Source organism: Notolabrus celidotus, chromosome 19, assembly GCF_009762535.1.
Source record: "Notolabrus celidotus isolate fNotCel1 chromosome 19, fNotCel1.pri, whole genome shotgun sequence".
NCBI lineage: Eukaryota > Metazoa > Chordata > Actinopteri > Labriformes > Labridae > Notolabrus > Notolabrus celidotus.
In genome coordinates this window covers 13060494-13077508 of record NC_048290.1, presented here as the reverse complement: position 1 = coordinate 13077508, position 17015 = coordinate 13060494, and the positions used below count along the sequence as shown (strand labels likewise).

The following is a 17015-nucleotide window of genomic DNA, read 5'->3' as shown; positions in this document are numbered from 1 at the left end:
TAATTTTTGCCTTCTGTTCTTTTGTTCAAGTTAAGTTGATACTTGCTTTTTGGAAAAAAAAATCTGAAACCGTGACATTAAGAAATAATCACACATAACACATTGTGATTTGCCAGAAGAACATTTGACACCCAAGTTTAGAGCGATGAATGGACAGCCTCATGTACTTACAGACTACCTCCTTGTGTTCTTTGTTGTGTTTAAGTGATGCCAAACATGCACCAGTTACTGGGCATGCTATGCTTGTGTGCATGTGGGTGTATTTGTGTGAATGGGAACCAGGTGCTTTCATGCTCTTGTTGTTGCATCGTCAGCGCAGCTTGTCTAGAAGTAGCTTAACGAGCTCAGCAGGACCCCTCACATCAAACACTCCGCTAACGGCTGATAAACATGTTGGGCTTGGCCAGGCTGGACAACAAATGGGCACATTTATGTTCAAGGCAGCATTGCAAAGCCGTCACTGTGCTTTTCAGTCTCAAGGTTCTCAATCCAGACCAGCTATTTTCATGAGATGTAAAGAGGAAACGGCTTGTAGGTTTACGGGAAGGCAATAAAAAGACAAATCGTTGACTGGTCAGAGCAGCTCAAATACAAAAGAAAGGCTTGTGTGAGGTGAGGAATGACAAAGGCAGATGGGAAGCGACAAGCTGGTGTGATGTCATAACATTTCTGTAAAAGTCATCTCTGGGGTTAGGAATAAAACTCAGCTTGTGAAAAACACAAGAGCTTATCAGAAAAAAATCATTGTAGGGATTTGCAGTGATTCACCTTCGATGGAAAAGAGAATAAATGTGTAACAGATGCTTTGGTTCATTTGCAGGCAGTTTGCAACACAGTGGGTTGTCTTTCCCTTTGGTTTTATACAAATACCTAAAAGTAATATCCAGACAACCTTTCCCCAAAGGCTAAAAATACAATGTACATTAACAGTAAAAGTTACAGGTCCAAGCCTGCTTCAGCAAATCTTTGTGCTTTGCTAGCTGGAAATGTTTCTCCTTCTCAGGATTTATTAAATGAGACGAACATGTGTAGCACAAACGCTGCTTGGATGAAGCTGGAGGAGAAAATAAAAGACCCAAGAGGCACATTAAGGTTTTCGAAGAGTGAAGTTTAATGGGATCGTGATTGTCTTTGTCGGAGGTCAAATATTTAATCGGTTTATGGGACAAAAAGCACAACCAGAGCTGTTCCTACATTCACTCAGCCAACTAAAAAAACTCTACATTAGATACACCATCAGTGCAGAACAAAACCCCAAGTACCACTTTTAGCAGCTCAGTCGTACAGAGGGTCATTACTTTTGACAAATGACAGACATTTCGCTTTTTCAAAGGTTGGGGCAAAAAGGCTACCACATATTATCTTTTTCATTTTGCCGAACACACTGTTCCCAACGAACCTTTTTTATCCCCTCCTATCAAAAGGATTTATTGTTCTATCTGGGTGAAACTCTCTTGCTCTCCTTTCTCTTGTATCTGGGCAATCTCTTCTCACTGATTTGCCTTTGCTGGTTGAGATCAGTGTTACTCTCCAAGAGAGTAAAAGTGACCTCAGTCTGACTCATGGGTTGGCATCCCTCCACTCCCGGAGCCCTACGACATGCAAAGACTGACAGAAGGACAGATGAACATGGAGACAAAGGGACAGACAGACAGACGGGAACCTAAGGTTGCCCCAGTGAAGAAGAAGGAAGGAGGCAAATAGTTGCAGTGGAGAGGGCAGACTGCAACCTTACTGGTCAGATGGTGAGCGAATGGGGTTGGTGGGCTGCTGCCAACTTCACAGCGTGCTAGTTGTTGAAGCAGCCAATCGCTTTCCTATGTAGATCCTGAAAAAGAAAAAGAAGGAAATCATAAATAACCATCTGCTGATACCCTTCCCTTAATTTTCCAATTAGGCTCAACAACTGTAGCCTGCTTTATGTTGACTTTAAGCTTTGGATTTCTCAAAATGTTAACAGCATTTCCCACACATGGGCGATACTTGGGTCATTGACATGTTGAGCATTGAAAAAAAAATTGAGGTTGTGGTCCTCCTTGTAGCAATTACTGGGTCAACTTCCAGCCACAACCCTTGGCCGTATGTCACCCCCCTCCCAACCATATTTCCTCTACGTCTCTACCTCCCCAGCCACGGGTACATTCTGTGGCAAACGCTGGTTTAAATGGTGTCCATGGGTTGATGTGTACAGGTAACTCTAGATAAACTTGTTCACTCTTGGCACAATTACTGTGGGGTGTTTTACAACTGTTAGGCAGCCATTGCTGTATAAGTGAAACTGGATAGTGTTAGACGAAGAGTCCTGTTCATTATTGTGAAAGTCAGTGGCACCTAAGACACAAAGCTTCAGCATCTTGAGAATAAATGCCTTTAGTTCATAATTAATTTGAATACTGAAGAATTTAAGCACCTGGTTTAAGTAAGTTATCTTACTGGGTAGTTACTGTACCATACATAAGGGTATCTGCTGATCTACAGTTGTGGTTTTTTTTTGTCATCTATAAATTCAGCTGCATCCTACACACAGATGAGTACACTATATAAAATATAGAATGGGGTATTCTGTTATGTACAGTAGTTTACCCTGGAGATTCAAAGTAGCCAGCAACCGCTTCAATGTGCAAAGTATGCTGGATACACAACAAAGCTTATCAATCAATCTTTATTTGTACAGTGCCAAATCACAACAAATGTTATCTCAAGACGGTTCTACAAACATCGCAGGTCTAGACCGTACTCTATGTTAAAATTATTAACAAAGACCAAACATCAAGACAGGATAAGACCCAGTCCCCTCTTACTGACAGGACTTAACTCATCTTAATACACAATGAGCATTGCACCATGCAGTATTTAGCTAGTTACAGTGGCAAGGAAAAACGTCCTTTTAACAGGCAGAAACCTCAAGCAGGACCAGACTCATGTTAGACAACGATCTGCTTCGACTGAGTTGGGCTAACCAGCCTAGCAGCACCACTTTTCTCCCTCATTAGCTTCTAATCATGCATTAAAAGAAAGCAGTGGGGGCGCTGGTGACCTAGCGGTCTAAGCGCCCCACATACAGAGGCTACAGTCCTTGTCGCAGGGGTTGCCGGTTCGATTCCCGGCCGCGACCATCTCTTGCATGTCTCCCCCTCGCTCTCTACTCCCCACATTTCCCGACCCTCACAACTATCAGTGCTACGGTTGGCTATGCTTGGCTACTGTACAGGTAGCCAGCAGGCTGGTGATAAGAGATGGTACTCCAAAGAGCTACATGTCTGTATAGAAACTGCAAGTTGCTGAACGCTTTGCGGGTCCCCACGCAGGAACAACCTAAATCTTTTTACCCCTGGGAGCTGAGTCTCATGTACTGTTGCAACTTATACTCATGATTTTACAGTAGATATTAAGTGTTTTGGGGTTAGTATGCATCACATGGCAAACATCATTTTAAAGCTTTTTTGGCACCCCCTGTTGACAGAGTGATACCTCTTATCTCTTCTCCCAAGACATGTTTGCTTTCAAAAAAATTAAGAATTTCAGTCAATTTTATAGCCAGCGTAAAACTCCTCATATGAGCTTATATTGCACTTATTGGAAACCATGTCAAGTTTAAGTCAAAGCCCAGAAACTTACCAGGGCTAACGAATCTAAAACCTAAACTTAAAACATTTCCTTTAGTCATTTGCTACCTTAAAACGTACCTCTGAAAAGAATGTTAAGGAAAGAAAATCATCCTTTCTTTCTTTCAACTCAATATTACTTTAAATATGATTTGTTTCACAGGCTTATATGGGGAAAAAAAGTCATTAAAATACTTGTATTGTTTTGAACTCTTGCATGGCTTTCCTGCTGGGCCTACAGACTTTACAGAGTGACAAGGTAATTCTTAAAGATTTTTTTTTACAAATACAAAACAACAGAAAAAACAAAACAGTGAGAAAAGCTGACTGTTAAAGCCATTTTTAGGTCAGCGTGGAAATCTTCAAACTCCTGGAGCAAATATAACCTAGCTAGCTACAGTAATTAATGCACCAATACCAGTTGTCATGTTAGTCAGGAAAATTGCCAGTTGCTAGCTAGATCCGAGTCTTCTATTTTTCCACCTCTTCCATAAATAAGGTGCCAGATGTTTCAAGAGTGCAAGGAATTTCAAGTTCCAGTTAATCTGTTTTTGTTGTGACTATGAACTACTTTTATATCTCTCTTATTCTCCTCTATCCCTCTTTCAAACCCTAACTCGGTCGAAGCAGATGGCTGTCTAACATGAGTCTGGTTATGCTCAAGGGTTCTGCCTGTTAAAATAAAGTTTTTTCCTTGTCACTGTAGCTAGCTACATTACATACTGCGAGGTGCGATGCTCATCGTGTATTATGATGAAATAAGATGGAGTCCTGTCAGTATGAGGGGACTGGATTGTATCTTCTCTTGAAGTTGGGTCTTTCTTAATAATTTAACATAGAATATGGTCTAGACCTGCTATGTTTGTAAAAGTGTCTTCAGATAAAGTTTGGTGTGATTTGGCACTATACAAATAAAGATTTATTGATTGATTATATGGAAAATAAAAGCTTAAAGGACTAAGCAGTTGAACATACATTTGTTCAAACAAAAATGACAATGTGAGTATAAGTGTGTGTCTCACCCGACTCCAAGTGTGAGCAGGTGTGAAGCCAGCAGTGTAGGACCGAGTAAGAGGAGAACATCAGAGGAGAAGAGGCCTCTCTTCATCACCTCTGTCTTCCTAACGCTGAGGGAGCTCTGCTGTTTAGGGTGTTGAAACACAAACTCTCTGCAGAAAAAAGAGAGACAGACATAGAGAGAAAGGAAGATGAGGAGCAGGAGATAAGAGATGTAGATACAGTGAAGATAGAAAGAATAAAAAACAACAACAGAGATAATGAGAACACAGGAGAGAAAAGTCAGAATGCAAGAAAGGTAGTGAAGACAGTCTGAGGCCATTAAGAACTGCTACCTGTCAAACTGAGTTATTGTATTAAAGAAGATGAAATGTCAAGTGTGGAAGAGTAAATAAAAGTGAGGGTGATTCATGTGTTTCTCAACACTCAAAGGGAAAATCCGCAAACTGAATTTAAGAGCATTTTTAACGTGCTGCCAGAGTCAGACTGAAGAGACAGAAAACAAAAACTTTCAAATAGGCTTTGCCTTTCAGCTAACATCAAAAACAGAAACACCAAATGTTTTTTTCAGTCAAATATGGATACATTTGTTTTTATAGGGAATTCTGAACTAACTTTTACTTTGCAAAAAAAACAAAAACTCTTATGCTGTTGCTGGATGTAAAGGTAACCTCATGCTAAAAAAAGGAAGTGCTTTGAAATTATTGCAGCAAATAACTCCATTCAAAACCAAACATTGCTGTATTTATACAAGGGATTTTATAGATTCAGCATTGAAAGTATTAAAAAGTGAGCTTCTGAGTTCTGGTAGCCAAAGTTGTGTATACAATTACAGTGGATATCAAAAGTCTACACACCCTTGTTAAAATGCCAGGTTTTGAGATGTAAAAAATTGAGACCAAAATAAATCATTTCAGAACTTTTTCCACATGTAATGTGACCTATAACATGAACAATTCAATTGAATTTTTTTTTTACTCTTTTAGGGGGAAGAATAAAAAATAAAAGAATAAAATAATGTGGTTGCATAAGTGTACACACCCTTTAACTAATAATTGTTTGAAGCACCTTTTGATTGTATTACAGCACTCTAGGAGTCTATTAGCATGGCACATCTTGACGTGGCATTATTTGCCCATTCTTCTTTATAAAAAAGCTCCAAACTATCAGATAGTAAGGGCATCATCTGTGCACAGCCCTCTTCAGATCACCCCACAGATATTCAAATGGATTCAGGTCTGGACTCTGGCTGGGCCATTCCAAAACTTTAATCTTCTTTCGGTGAAGCCATGCTTTTGTTGATTTGGATGTATGCTTTGGTTCATTGTCATGTTGAAAGATGAAATTCATCTTCATCTTCATCTTTCTAACAGAGGCCTGGAGGTTTTGTGCCAAAATTGACTGTTTTTTGTAACTGTTCATCCTTCCCTCCACCTTGACTAAGGCCCTGGTTCCAGCTTAAGAAAAACAGTCCTAAAGCATGATGCTGCCCCCCACCATGCTTCTCTGTGGGTATGGTGTTCTTTATGTGGTGTTCTTTATGTGATGTGCAGTGCTGTTTTTATGCCTAACATACCTTTTGGAATTATGGCCAAAAAGTTCAACCTTGGTTTCATAAGACCATAAAACATTTGCCACATACTTTTGGGAGACTTCATGTATGTTTTTGAATTTTTTTTGCTGGGCTTGGATGTTTTTCTTCATAAGAAAAGGCTTCCATCTTGCCACCCTACCCTTAGCCGAGACATATGAAGAATAGGAGAGATGTTGTCACATGTAGTACACAGCCAGTACTGGTCAGAAAGCAGCTCCTTTAATGTTGCTGTAGGCCTCTTGGAAGCCTCCCTGACCAGTTTTCTTCTTGTCTTTTCTTCAGTTTTGGAGGGATGTCCAGTTCTCTGGAATGTCACTGTTATACCATATTTTCTCCACTTGATGATGACTGCCTTCACTGTGCTCCATGGTATATCTAATGCCTTGGTTATTTTTCTGTAACCTTCTCCTGACTGATAGTTTTCAACAGTGAGATCCCTCTGCTGCTTTGGAAGCTCTCTGTGGACCATGGTTTTTGCTGTAAGATGCAACTGAGGAAATGTCAGTAAAATCCTCCTAGAACAGCTGATCTTTATTGGGATTAATCAAAGTCACTTTGAATTATGACAGGTGTATACTGACTACTATTTGTCATGAATTTGAATGTGATCGGTTAATTCTGAACACAGCCACAACCCCATTTATAAGAGGGTGTGTACACTTATGCAACCACATTGTTTTATTTTTGTATTTTTTATTCTTCCCCTAAAATATTTGACTTTTTTTTTCAATTGAATTGTTCATGTTATAGGTCACATTAAAGGTGGAAAAAGTTTTGACATGATTTATCTTGGTCTCAATTTTTTACATCACAAGACCTGGCATTTTAACAGGGGTGTGTAGACTTTTGATATCCCCTGTATAAGGTCAAGGCTACCTGCTTTCCCAGACTTTATGCTAGGCCAAGCTTATCACCTTCAGTCCTAGCTCCATTCTAACTGCATAGAAATGAGAGTTCAATCTGTCCTCTTGTTCTGCTTTGGAAAAAATTATATGAACTTAAAGCTGATCAAATGTTTTTAAAAAAAATCTAGATTTGTGGTTTAATACTACATCACATGAAAACTAACATCCAATGAATAGTAATGAGTAACTCTTAATGAGCTGATCTTACTTTGGTGGCATATTTTCAGGTCTACTGGACCAATCCCACACCCAGTCAGTGTCCCCTCGTCGCTCAACTTCCTCCTACAATATCATAAAGAATTAGATGAACAGTGGAAGCAGAGCAAACACAGAGGAGAAAATCAAACAGCAGAAATTGACATTAGGTTGAACATCTTTAACACATATACTGTAGATTGCTGAAATTGAATCTGAAATGTATCTTTAATATCTTTTTGAAGGTTTTGAAACAGTTGAGCATTAATTACCTGCCTTAAAATACTCACCCACATCAGACAACTCTCTTTTGGATCTTTAACATGTGGACTGTAAGTTTTCCAAATTACATTAATTAATTAAGATTAGGGCTGTCAAAGTTAACACATTAATCAATCATTTTAACTCCACTAATTTCTCTAACACAAGATTTACAAATTCACTTTCTGTGATTATGACCCTCGGCCCGCCCCTTTGGGAAATCAGGAAGTGATGCTGTCTTGGATGACAAGCAGAGATAAACCTCCTTGAGCAGACATGGGTACTTTAACAAAAGTAACAAGAAATTGATTTGACAATACTAATAACTGAAATCATCAGTGTTATGAAAATAAATACCTGTATGGGGACATAGTCACTGTCATGCTCACTAGTTGCTCTTGGGGAACCGGTGGACTGTGGAGTCACGGCCTGTGGAGGACTGTGGAAAAAAAAACTTTTTTTATTTAAACCCACATTTCTGTTAAAACTAACATTAAATGCATATTGTCAATAACAAGCAAATCTATGCAGTACACAGGAGAGAACGTATTTATCTGAATGTTATTTTTACAGCCTGCTGTGCTGCCAAAGTCCCAAAACCCATAACAAAACAAAGCAACACTAACAACGAAAAACCCCTGCACCCTTACCTGTCTCTACTCCTCTCACACTCAAGCTGTGCCTCCAAAAGGATCCTCTCCAGCTCCCCCTGCAGGGCGGAGGAGATGCTGTCCTGCGGCCCTGTCAGACTCTCCCTGCGGCTCACAGCTGCGATCAGCTCCTCCAATTCGACCCAGGAGCCTGATGATCAAACAAAGCATGCAGTTTGTAATGATGCTCAGCGAATCAGCAAGGAAGCAAGCAACAGCAGGGTTCCATACACAAACTGTATATAGCCTTTAATGAGCCGAAAGGAGTTGTGATCAGAAAAGCAAAAAAGTATCAAGTATTTGAGTCACTTAAACAGTTCATTGACCATATTGACACATCAGCCATTTTCTCTTCTAGTATACTCAGGATGTGTGGCTGAAATTCTGATTCAATGTTCCTCAGTTGTCTTCAAGGCAAGCAGCAACCTCTAGTGATAAAAAAAATCTAATGAATAACTGCAGTTCCTTCAGTTCCTCCAGTGTCCACTTGAGGCTGGCAGCAAAACTTGACTTAACTGACTTAAACCCTTTGGCTCTTGGGGGAGCATAGGTGTGGATCGGGCACACCTTGAGAAAACCATCCTCCAACACAACCAGGCAAGCCTTAACCTGGAACCCCCAGGGGAAAAGAAAGCTGGGAAGACCCAAAAACAGCTGGAAAAGGTCTGTCGAGGCAGAACTCAAGGAGAAAGGAACATCTTGGAAGGAAGCAGAGAAGATCGCTCAACGCCGAACCAGCTGGAAGAAGTTCATAAATGACCTATGCTCCCCCCCTGGCAGCAAAAGCCAATGAGTAAACATTTGATCCTCTGTTAACGCCCATTTTTACCACAAAAGTCAACATGTTTTAATCCTATTTTTCAAAAGAACAAAACAGTTTTTGGTATGTTGCTCATTTAATAAATAGGAAAACAGTATATAGGAAGTTGACTTTTAAAACCCCACCCATTAATATAATATCAATCAATCAATCTTAATTTGTACAACTCCAAATCACAACAAACGTTATCTGAAGACGCTTTTACAAACATAGCGGTTCTCGACCATACTCCATGTTAAATTATTAACAAAGGCCCAACATCAAGACAGGATATGATCCAGTCCCCTCTTACTGACAGGATCTTATCTCATCTAAATACACAATGAGCATTGCAGTATTTAGCTTGTTCCAGCAGCAAGGAAAAAGTTCCTTTTAATAGGCAGAAACCTCGAGCAGAACCAGACTCATGTTCGACAGCCATCTGCCTTGACCGAGTTGAGGTTTTAAAGAGGGATAGAGGAGAATAAGAGAGAGAGAGAAGGCTAAGAGTTATACATACTGTACATTTCCATAATTAAGGGTGTTGAATGACAGGTGGGCACATTGTAATTGTTACCATGGGACAAAAGCCTGCCTAAGCTCCACCTCTACCTCGTTTCTATGTTAGATCAAAGTTTGGTTGTGCTAGCACTTTCAATATGGCACCCACTCCAAAATGTCAAATTCACAAATTCACAGATGGCTGACACAAGGTGGCAGCAGCAGGGGGAGATGTGTTCAGTGCTGACAGATTTGGTTGCTTATGAGCCGCTGCTTCAAATGAAAACTAAACGACCGGTATGTGTTGAGCTCTCTGATAGAAGTTGGTATGTTGTTCCATTCTCGTGAGGCTCTGATGGAGAAGGCTGATTGACTAAAAGCACTTTTTCTAAGTGGAATAACACAGTCCCCTCTTGTGACTCCTCTCGTAATGTGATGCGAATTAGTTTGGATGCTAACAAAATCGCTAAGTGGTGGGGGAGCCATGCCATGTGTGATTTTGTAAAGGAGATGGGCATTTATGTATGGATTGGGGTTGACTTAACACCCTTACTTAGGATTCAACTTATGCAGAGCTGCTGCAACAGGCCACAGAACTGCTACCTTACGTAACATAACATGACCCTAGAAATTTGAACACCAAAAATAGCTCCCTTGTGTATACCAAATTTTAAATAGATCATAATGATAGGCATACATTAAATAACACTGAGCAATGAAAACATTGTCATTGTTTTAAAAATTGGATGCCATTCTGTTTTATGATTTGAAGAGATTTGATTCAATAACTAACCAAATTAGGTGTGCATGTTTCTTATTTAGGGCTACACGGTGGTGCAGTGGGTAGCGCTGTTGCCTCACAGCTAGAAGGTTCCTGGTTCGAATACCCGTGCCTTTCTGTGTGGAGTTTGCATGTTCTCCCCGTGCATGCGTGGGTTCTCTCCAGGTACTCCGGCTTCCTCCCACAATCCAAAAACATGCTCAGGTTGATTGATCACTCTAAATTGCCCGTAGGTGTGAGTGTGTGTCTCTTTGTGTTAGCCCTGTGATAGGTTGGCGACCCGTCCAGGGTGTACCCTGCCTTCCGCCCGAAGCCAGCTGGGATAGGCTCCAGCCCCCCGTGACCCCCAACGGGATAAGCGGTCAAGATAATGGATGGATGTTTCTTATTTATATGTCTGTTGTTCATAATAACGAAGGTAAGCAACTTATTTCACGCATACAATCAGTTCTAACGTTGTCACACTCCTTTTACTATATCAGCCATGTTAGATCTGTGTTGTGCAATGATGTGTGAGCCGACAGGCATGTGTTGTTGTTGACTTATGGTGACGTCACAGATGTCCTGACTTGACATTTGATATTCTGAGAGGGGATGAATGCAGAATTGACATCTGGCTAGACTGGACTATGAATGCACGCTTAGAAACAAACAAACACACACTATCACACTCTGACAATGAATGACACTGTGTTTCTAAATCAATGGGTTAAAAACACACCTTACATGAATGAATGGACATGCAGGTTCACTGAGTACATGATCAGGAAGAGATTTGCACATGCACACACGCACTCTAGTGTGTATGGCGCGCACGCACCATGAGCCAAAGAGTAGGGCAGGGATAACTGGGCCTGACAGCATGCTTGCTTACGTAAGATCTTATTTCTGTTAGAGATTAGCCATTCATGCTCCTCTCTTCCCTTCCTCCTCTTGTTTCTCTCTTGTCATCATGCCTTTACTCCTCTGTGACACACAGAGCATTTTACGAAATATCAACACCACATCTGCCTACCAAGTATGATGTGATTGCTCTAATCTTTACTTTATGACACTGTAATCACACAAGTAGCAGTGGAGGCAGAGAGGAGACATGTGTGTGCACAGAGCTGGAGGGAGGATGGGGAGAGGGGGAGAGGGAGAGCAGAGCAGGAAAACTGTGCCATTGCCCTAGTTATTTTTTACAGAGGGGAGTTATGACATAACAACTGCCTTGTTGCCTGATTTATCTATCTGTCACCATTCTGCAGCACTAAATCAGTGTCTATGGTGCAATCCTGTATACATTCATCTGTGCCGCTGCCAAATCAGCTTTATGTAATGCAGATGAGCGCTGGATGCTAAAAAGACTCAATGAAATGCAGCACAACAGAATCCCTTTTTTTCATATTGGAGTCAGCCTCTGTTTAGGAAATGCAGAGGGGGTAGGTGTGTTTTGTGAGCTCCTTTAACCACTATGGTCATCTTTGTTGACTTCCAAGCATTTTCTTTGTTTACATCTTTCAATTGCATAAACAATCCTGGGTGAAAGCTGGAAACTTCAATAAAAGATATATTTACCAAGTGTTCCTACATCTCACTGAGCTGGTGAACTTGTGTTCCTAAGGCAGAATGGAATCAGGCCAACTTTTCAATGTGTACATGAAGCATGTGGCTTCCCACTTCATTTACAGATACAAAAAAAAGGCAACAGATGTAAGCTTTAAAGCAGGAGACTGTAAAGTTCTTCAAAAAATAACCAAACAAGATCAGATGTCACATTTTAATCACGTTTTCCATCATCTTAGTATGCCCTTTGCTCTTTAAATCACCTAATCTCATTGTATCTCCTTATATTTGAATGAATTAATGGCACCCTACAGATGGGTTTACGCCACTCACTGTTTTCTCCTGATGCTTCCAACTCAAAATAATGACATAACATTTGCCAATGGACAGTTTGATGATGCTTACTCTTTGTAATTTTGGGGGGAGAAGTCTGCGCTACCCTTGAATAGAACTGGAAATAACTTATCAATTAGTACCCACTGAAATAGATTATCAAGAATAGAGACCAGTTGGAATTCTTAGAGAACACTTCACACATTTCTTATGTTTTTAGTAAAAGCCAAATGACCTGCACTTAGGACTATTTAAAAATGATTGTTCTTTTTACCCACTTGATTTAAAATCAGGGCTTTGTAATTATCTGGAGAAAAAAAAGTAAATGGGGGTGTAAAAGCAGTCAACCATTGAGTAAGATTGGTTAGATCTGAAATAAGATATTTGTCTATTAATTTGATGTTGGTATTACTGCGTCTGTTTATAAGTTAAAAACAACTGCAGTACAGAAAAGTGTTTGCAGGTAATTTTGAGACAGTGTCTTAAAAACAAACTAATTAATGATATCTGTACCAAGATAGATCGATTGTACAAATACAGATCTTTTTAAGTTTAAAAAAGTAGATAAATATTTAGATTAGTTCTGCCCAAAAACAATCAAACAAAAAACACTATTGATTGGGCTGTCATCACTTTTCATTATTAGGCTAGATCCCCTACTTCAATCAATCATTTAATCAATCAGACTTTATTTGTAAAGCACTTTTCATGCAATGATATTGTAACACAAAGAGCTGTACATAAAAAATGATTAAAATAGAATACAATAAAAATAAAATAAGAAAACCCCCATACCAACCTCAGCCCCAGCCCCAACCCCCAAAACCCAACCCACAATCCATATGTAAGGTTAAGAGCATGACATATAAATAATAGTAATAATAATAAGTTGCTGAACGAACAGAGGAAACGCTGTCATTATGTCTTAATGAGGAAACACTGGAGGTAAAATAAGATGTTAACACTCACCGAAATAAAATAAATGACTAAGATAAAGTCGACCAGAGTCGGTCATCAATCAATCAGAGGGTTGGTGGTTCGATCCCAGCATTGGCAGTCAAATGCAGAAGTGTCCTTGAGCAAGACACTGAACCCCGAATTGCTCCCTCTGTTGTTCAGAGGTGTGTGAATGTGCACGAATGAGATTAGCTAACATTGATGGTCCCTCACTACATTGCAGCGTCTACCATCAGTGAATGGGTATGAATGGGTGAATGTGCAGAGTAGGGATGCACCGATCCTACTTTTTAGGTCCCGATACCGATAACGATACCTGGGCTTTGGTATCTGTTGATACCGATACTGAACCAATCCGATCCCGGTATTGATTTAACAATCTCTATTCCTTAATGTGAGGATAAAACTGAGTATCATGTTTTGGCAACTTCAGGCTTCTCTGACTTTGAAAACCACAAAAGAAGCTCGACATGCACCTAAACCGCAGGGCCTCTGTAGTTATCCTCCATCATGCTCCGCCGGGCAAAAATGCACAGACCGGCTGGCGCTGAAGACGTAGGAGACACACATGACAGTTGTAAACACAGAAAAACATAGAACTGAGATGACTAGATCTGCCATATGGATCGGCACTATATATCGGCCCTTTGTCACCGATATCCGATCTAGCATTTTGAGTCCGATCTAGCCGACACGAGTAGTGTAAAAGCACTTTGAGTGGTCAGAAAGACAAGCAAAGCGCCATAAAGAAACACTAAAAGATTAAACCAGTAAAATAATAAATAATAAATAATAAATAAATAATGAAATACTAAAATGCTAAGAGGTAATCTTTAAAAATTATAAAATGACAAGATCTAATTTATAACTAAATACGCAACGAAATAACCCACAATAAATTAAAGAAAATAAAATACAAAATCAAAATCAATTGTTAATAGTATATATGTGTATAATTTAAATTAAGACAGTTAAGTCACTAACATTTGAAGTAGTTAATTAATAAATAAAGTTAGAAAGAATAAGACTCAGTTAAAAGTGAGACTTAAAAGGGACTTTGGTACAGTCCCTTCGTGTCCTGCCATAACATTGCTCCACATGTTCTTACCCAGCAACCTACGTGCCAAACAATGTTCACACAGCAAAGTGGAGCTATAAGTGTCAGGAAATCTCTGCTGCTTAATTGGCTTACAGAGATACAAACAGGTGAGTCAGGGAATCCGTTTACACAATGACAGTGTCAGTGGACATAACAATGCCAGCTCTAAAAACTGACTGTGCCTTATTCATTCCCTGTGTGTCTTCCTCACACACCTGCTCCCAGACTGACATGCTGTTAGCATCATGTCTGCACTGTTAGATAGGCTGCTATATGCACATCATACCTGGGGGCATACTGAGGTAATAATGGGGTCACTGCTTACATTGTTTACCTACTTTGTTTACATTTGCAATGTGAGGTTAATAAACCCACCTATGCGCACGCAGCGCAGCTTTAATGCCATAATGATCAGCTGTTTATTAGCAACACGTGTGCTATGTTTTTCCTACGTCATAGCTGCAAAGGCAAATAAATAAACGTCATGAGATAACATCAAAACTACGGCCTGGTCCAAGCCCCAGCGTCCTGTCACTCACCGTAGAGTCCGTCCTCTGGTGTCTGTGAGCCGGGCAGAGACATGCCTGAACGCCGGGTGCTGGATGGAGGGAGAGAGAGATGCTGACACTGGCCGCGGAGAACAAGCAGGTTCAAATGGGTTTCTTCCCTCTGTGTTTCTCTCTCAATCACTCTGGTGTTTGTTGTGGTCTAAAAAGGACACCGGGCACCGACGCTGCGCTAATCCACCTCCCCTCCCCCTCCCCTCCCTCTTCTCTCCTCTTCTCTCTTCATCCCCCTACCCCTCCCTTCCCCACGTGTCAGGAGCCAAGAGGTAAACAAACAAGACGAGAGCTATGAGAAGTAAACAGTCTCAACAACAACACGGTGCTCAAAAGTGGCAGCCTTATACAGCAGATCAACAAATATGTGTAAAAAGAGCTCAACCAGAATTTAAAAGGCATGTGCTACATTTAATCTTACATAGTTATGTAAGACTGTTATAACAACCTTCTTTTTATATAAGTGTTAGTTAAAGTGGAATACTGGGCTTAAAACCGTATTAATAAGGCTACAAATTGTGTGTCAATGGGGTGATATCAGCTTTAGCAGCAACTTCACAAGCGTGATTGTTCTAATATTAAAATACTTTTATATGCTCTCATAACATGCCTTTCACGTGTCTTTTTATGGATGTAGCACTACCTCATTAGCTTTAATGAGTACTTATTAAGAACACACTATTAATGAGGTTTGGAAAACTTCAAAAAGTAGTTAATTACAAAAACATGAGCAGTGTGTGCACTAATACCATAGACCAGTGGTTCTCAAAGTGGGGTCCTAGAACCCCTAGGGGTCCGCGAACCATAGTGTGGGGATCCGTGAAATAATTATGAAAAATTCTAATAAATTATAAAATTGTGCTGCGTCATTAAAAACAGCATATATACAGATGAGGACCATTTGCGCCAATGAAACCAGAATATTGTGCCCAGTACTCCCACCCTAGTTAGCTTTGGGCCAATCAAAACTGATTTGACTGAGACACATCAATATAACTCATTCACACTTCACTCACAACTGTTCCTGCCACTACTTAGCTTTGTTTACTACCTCGCGAGCATGGAGTCATTTCTAAATCAGTTCACATCGTCAAGTGATGCTAAGCCCGAGTTAGCTAAAATAAGAAGCTATGAAGCCATCCCAAGCTAAAGTGACATGTGATCATCCGGAATATAAGGATAAAACTAAAGACTTTTTCCAGCGAAAGAGTGAGGACTACATCAGCCAGAAAACACAGACGGTGAAGTGTTCTCTGTTTATCATTATGGAACAGGTCTTAAGTATTTAGATTGTGTATTCCTACATTTACACAAGTGCTACACACAGTTGGGAGCAGGTTCAGATTTTGTGAGTAGTTACTCAGAGATCAGCGCAACTAAAAGATTGATGAATGCGGAAATCTGCGGAAATTTTCGCTGCACACGGTTTACACACAAATTCGTGCTGCTCACGTTCCATGAATGAGACCCAGTGTGTGTCACTTTTTGAGATAAACACAAGGTACTTGTGCTGAAGAAAGGATGAGCGCTTCAGTGAAGAAAATCACCCCACACTTCACTGATAAGTTTAGTAGTCTACCCCATGGCTCTTGATGTCCCCCAAAGCCTGAAATAAAAAGGACAGATGGGGAGCGAGAGCCAGCACTTCACTGGGGTTATCAAGTGGGCACTTGATGTTTTGTTTAGTGAGGCCCACGACACCTCGGAGAGGCTAAACAGTTAAAATCTAACATCTTGGAAATATGCCTTAACCAGGTTAACAACCACTCCTTGTTACTTAAAAAAAAAAGTCAAAAGCACTCCAAATTAGACTGTGTGGTACTGAGCAATATGCATTAGCCAGGTCTAAAAACACAACATGCAGATCTCTTTTCTCTGACTTAGCTGCCTGAATCTGGTGCCATCAAACTGGTGTATTCTATGCACCCTGCAAATCCTCGGATTCCTGCTTTCTGCACTGAAGTATTTATCAAGCTGCTCCTCTCTAAGTAATTTGCTATCCACTGTGCCTCTATACTAAAGAAAATCTTACCTTCTACATTAAGGAGGGATATAGTCCTAAACTGGCGTAAACCTGAGCACTCTTTCTACTTAGGAATTAAGATTCCCCCAGCTACGCCAAGCTTTTGGGATGACTTGTTTATCCCATACTACTCTAAGTAACCTACACAAGAATCTTAGCACATCCGGCTCACTTTTATAAACCCGAT

General features: G+C 40.3%; 1 protein-coding gene across 1 annotated transcript; it reads right to left on the bottom strand.

Annotated features, from left to right (window-relative positions):
* Positions 1-1087: 1087 nt before the first annotated feature.
* On the bottom strand, positions 1088-15026 carry zgc:73226 (uncharacterized protein LOC402792 homolog). Its single transcript, XM_034710273.1, has 6 exons — positions 14785-15026; positions 8228-8378; positions 7935-8016; positions 7330-7403; positions 4628-4774; positions 1088-1828 (listed from the first exon to the last, which is right to left on the bottom strand). The coding sequence occupies exons 1-6, from the start codon at positions 14825-14827 to the stop codon at positions 1780-1782; spliced, it is 546 nt and encodes a 181-aa protein (XP_034566164.1). The 5' UTR covers positions 14828-15026; the 3' UTR covers positions 1088-1779.
* Between the last annotated feature and the right edge of the window lie 1989 nt (positions 15027-17015).

Bases quoted from the DNA above. Each gene is read 5' to 3' on its own strand.
- zgc:73226 (XM_034710273.1), bottom strand. From the start codon at position 14,827: ATGTCTCTGCCCGGCTCACAGACACCAGAGGACGGACTCTACG. The intron at 7,404-7,934 runs GTATTTATTTTC...ATGATATTGTAG, and splicing joins GTGACTATGTCCCCATACAG to GAGGAAGTTGAGCGACGAGG. The intron at 1,829-4,627 runs GTGAGACACACA...TTTCTTTTTCAG, and splicing joins CTGCTCACACTTGGAGTCGG to GATCTACATAGGAAAGCGAT.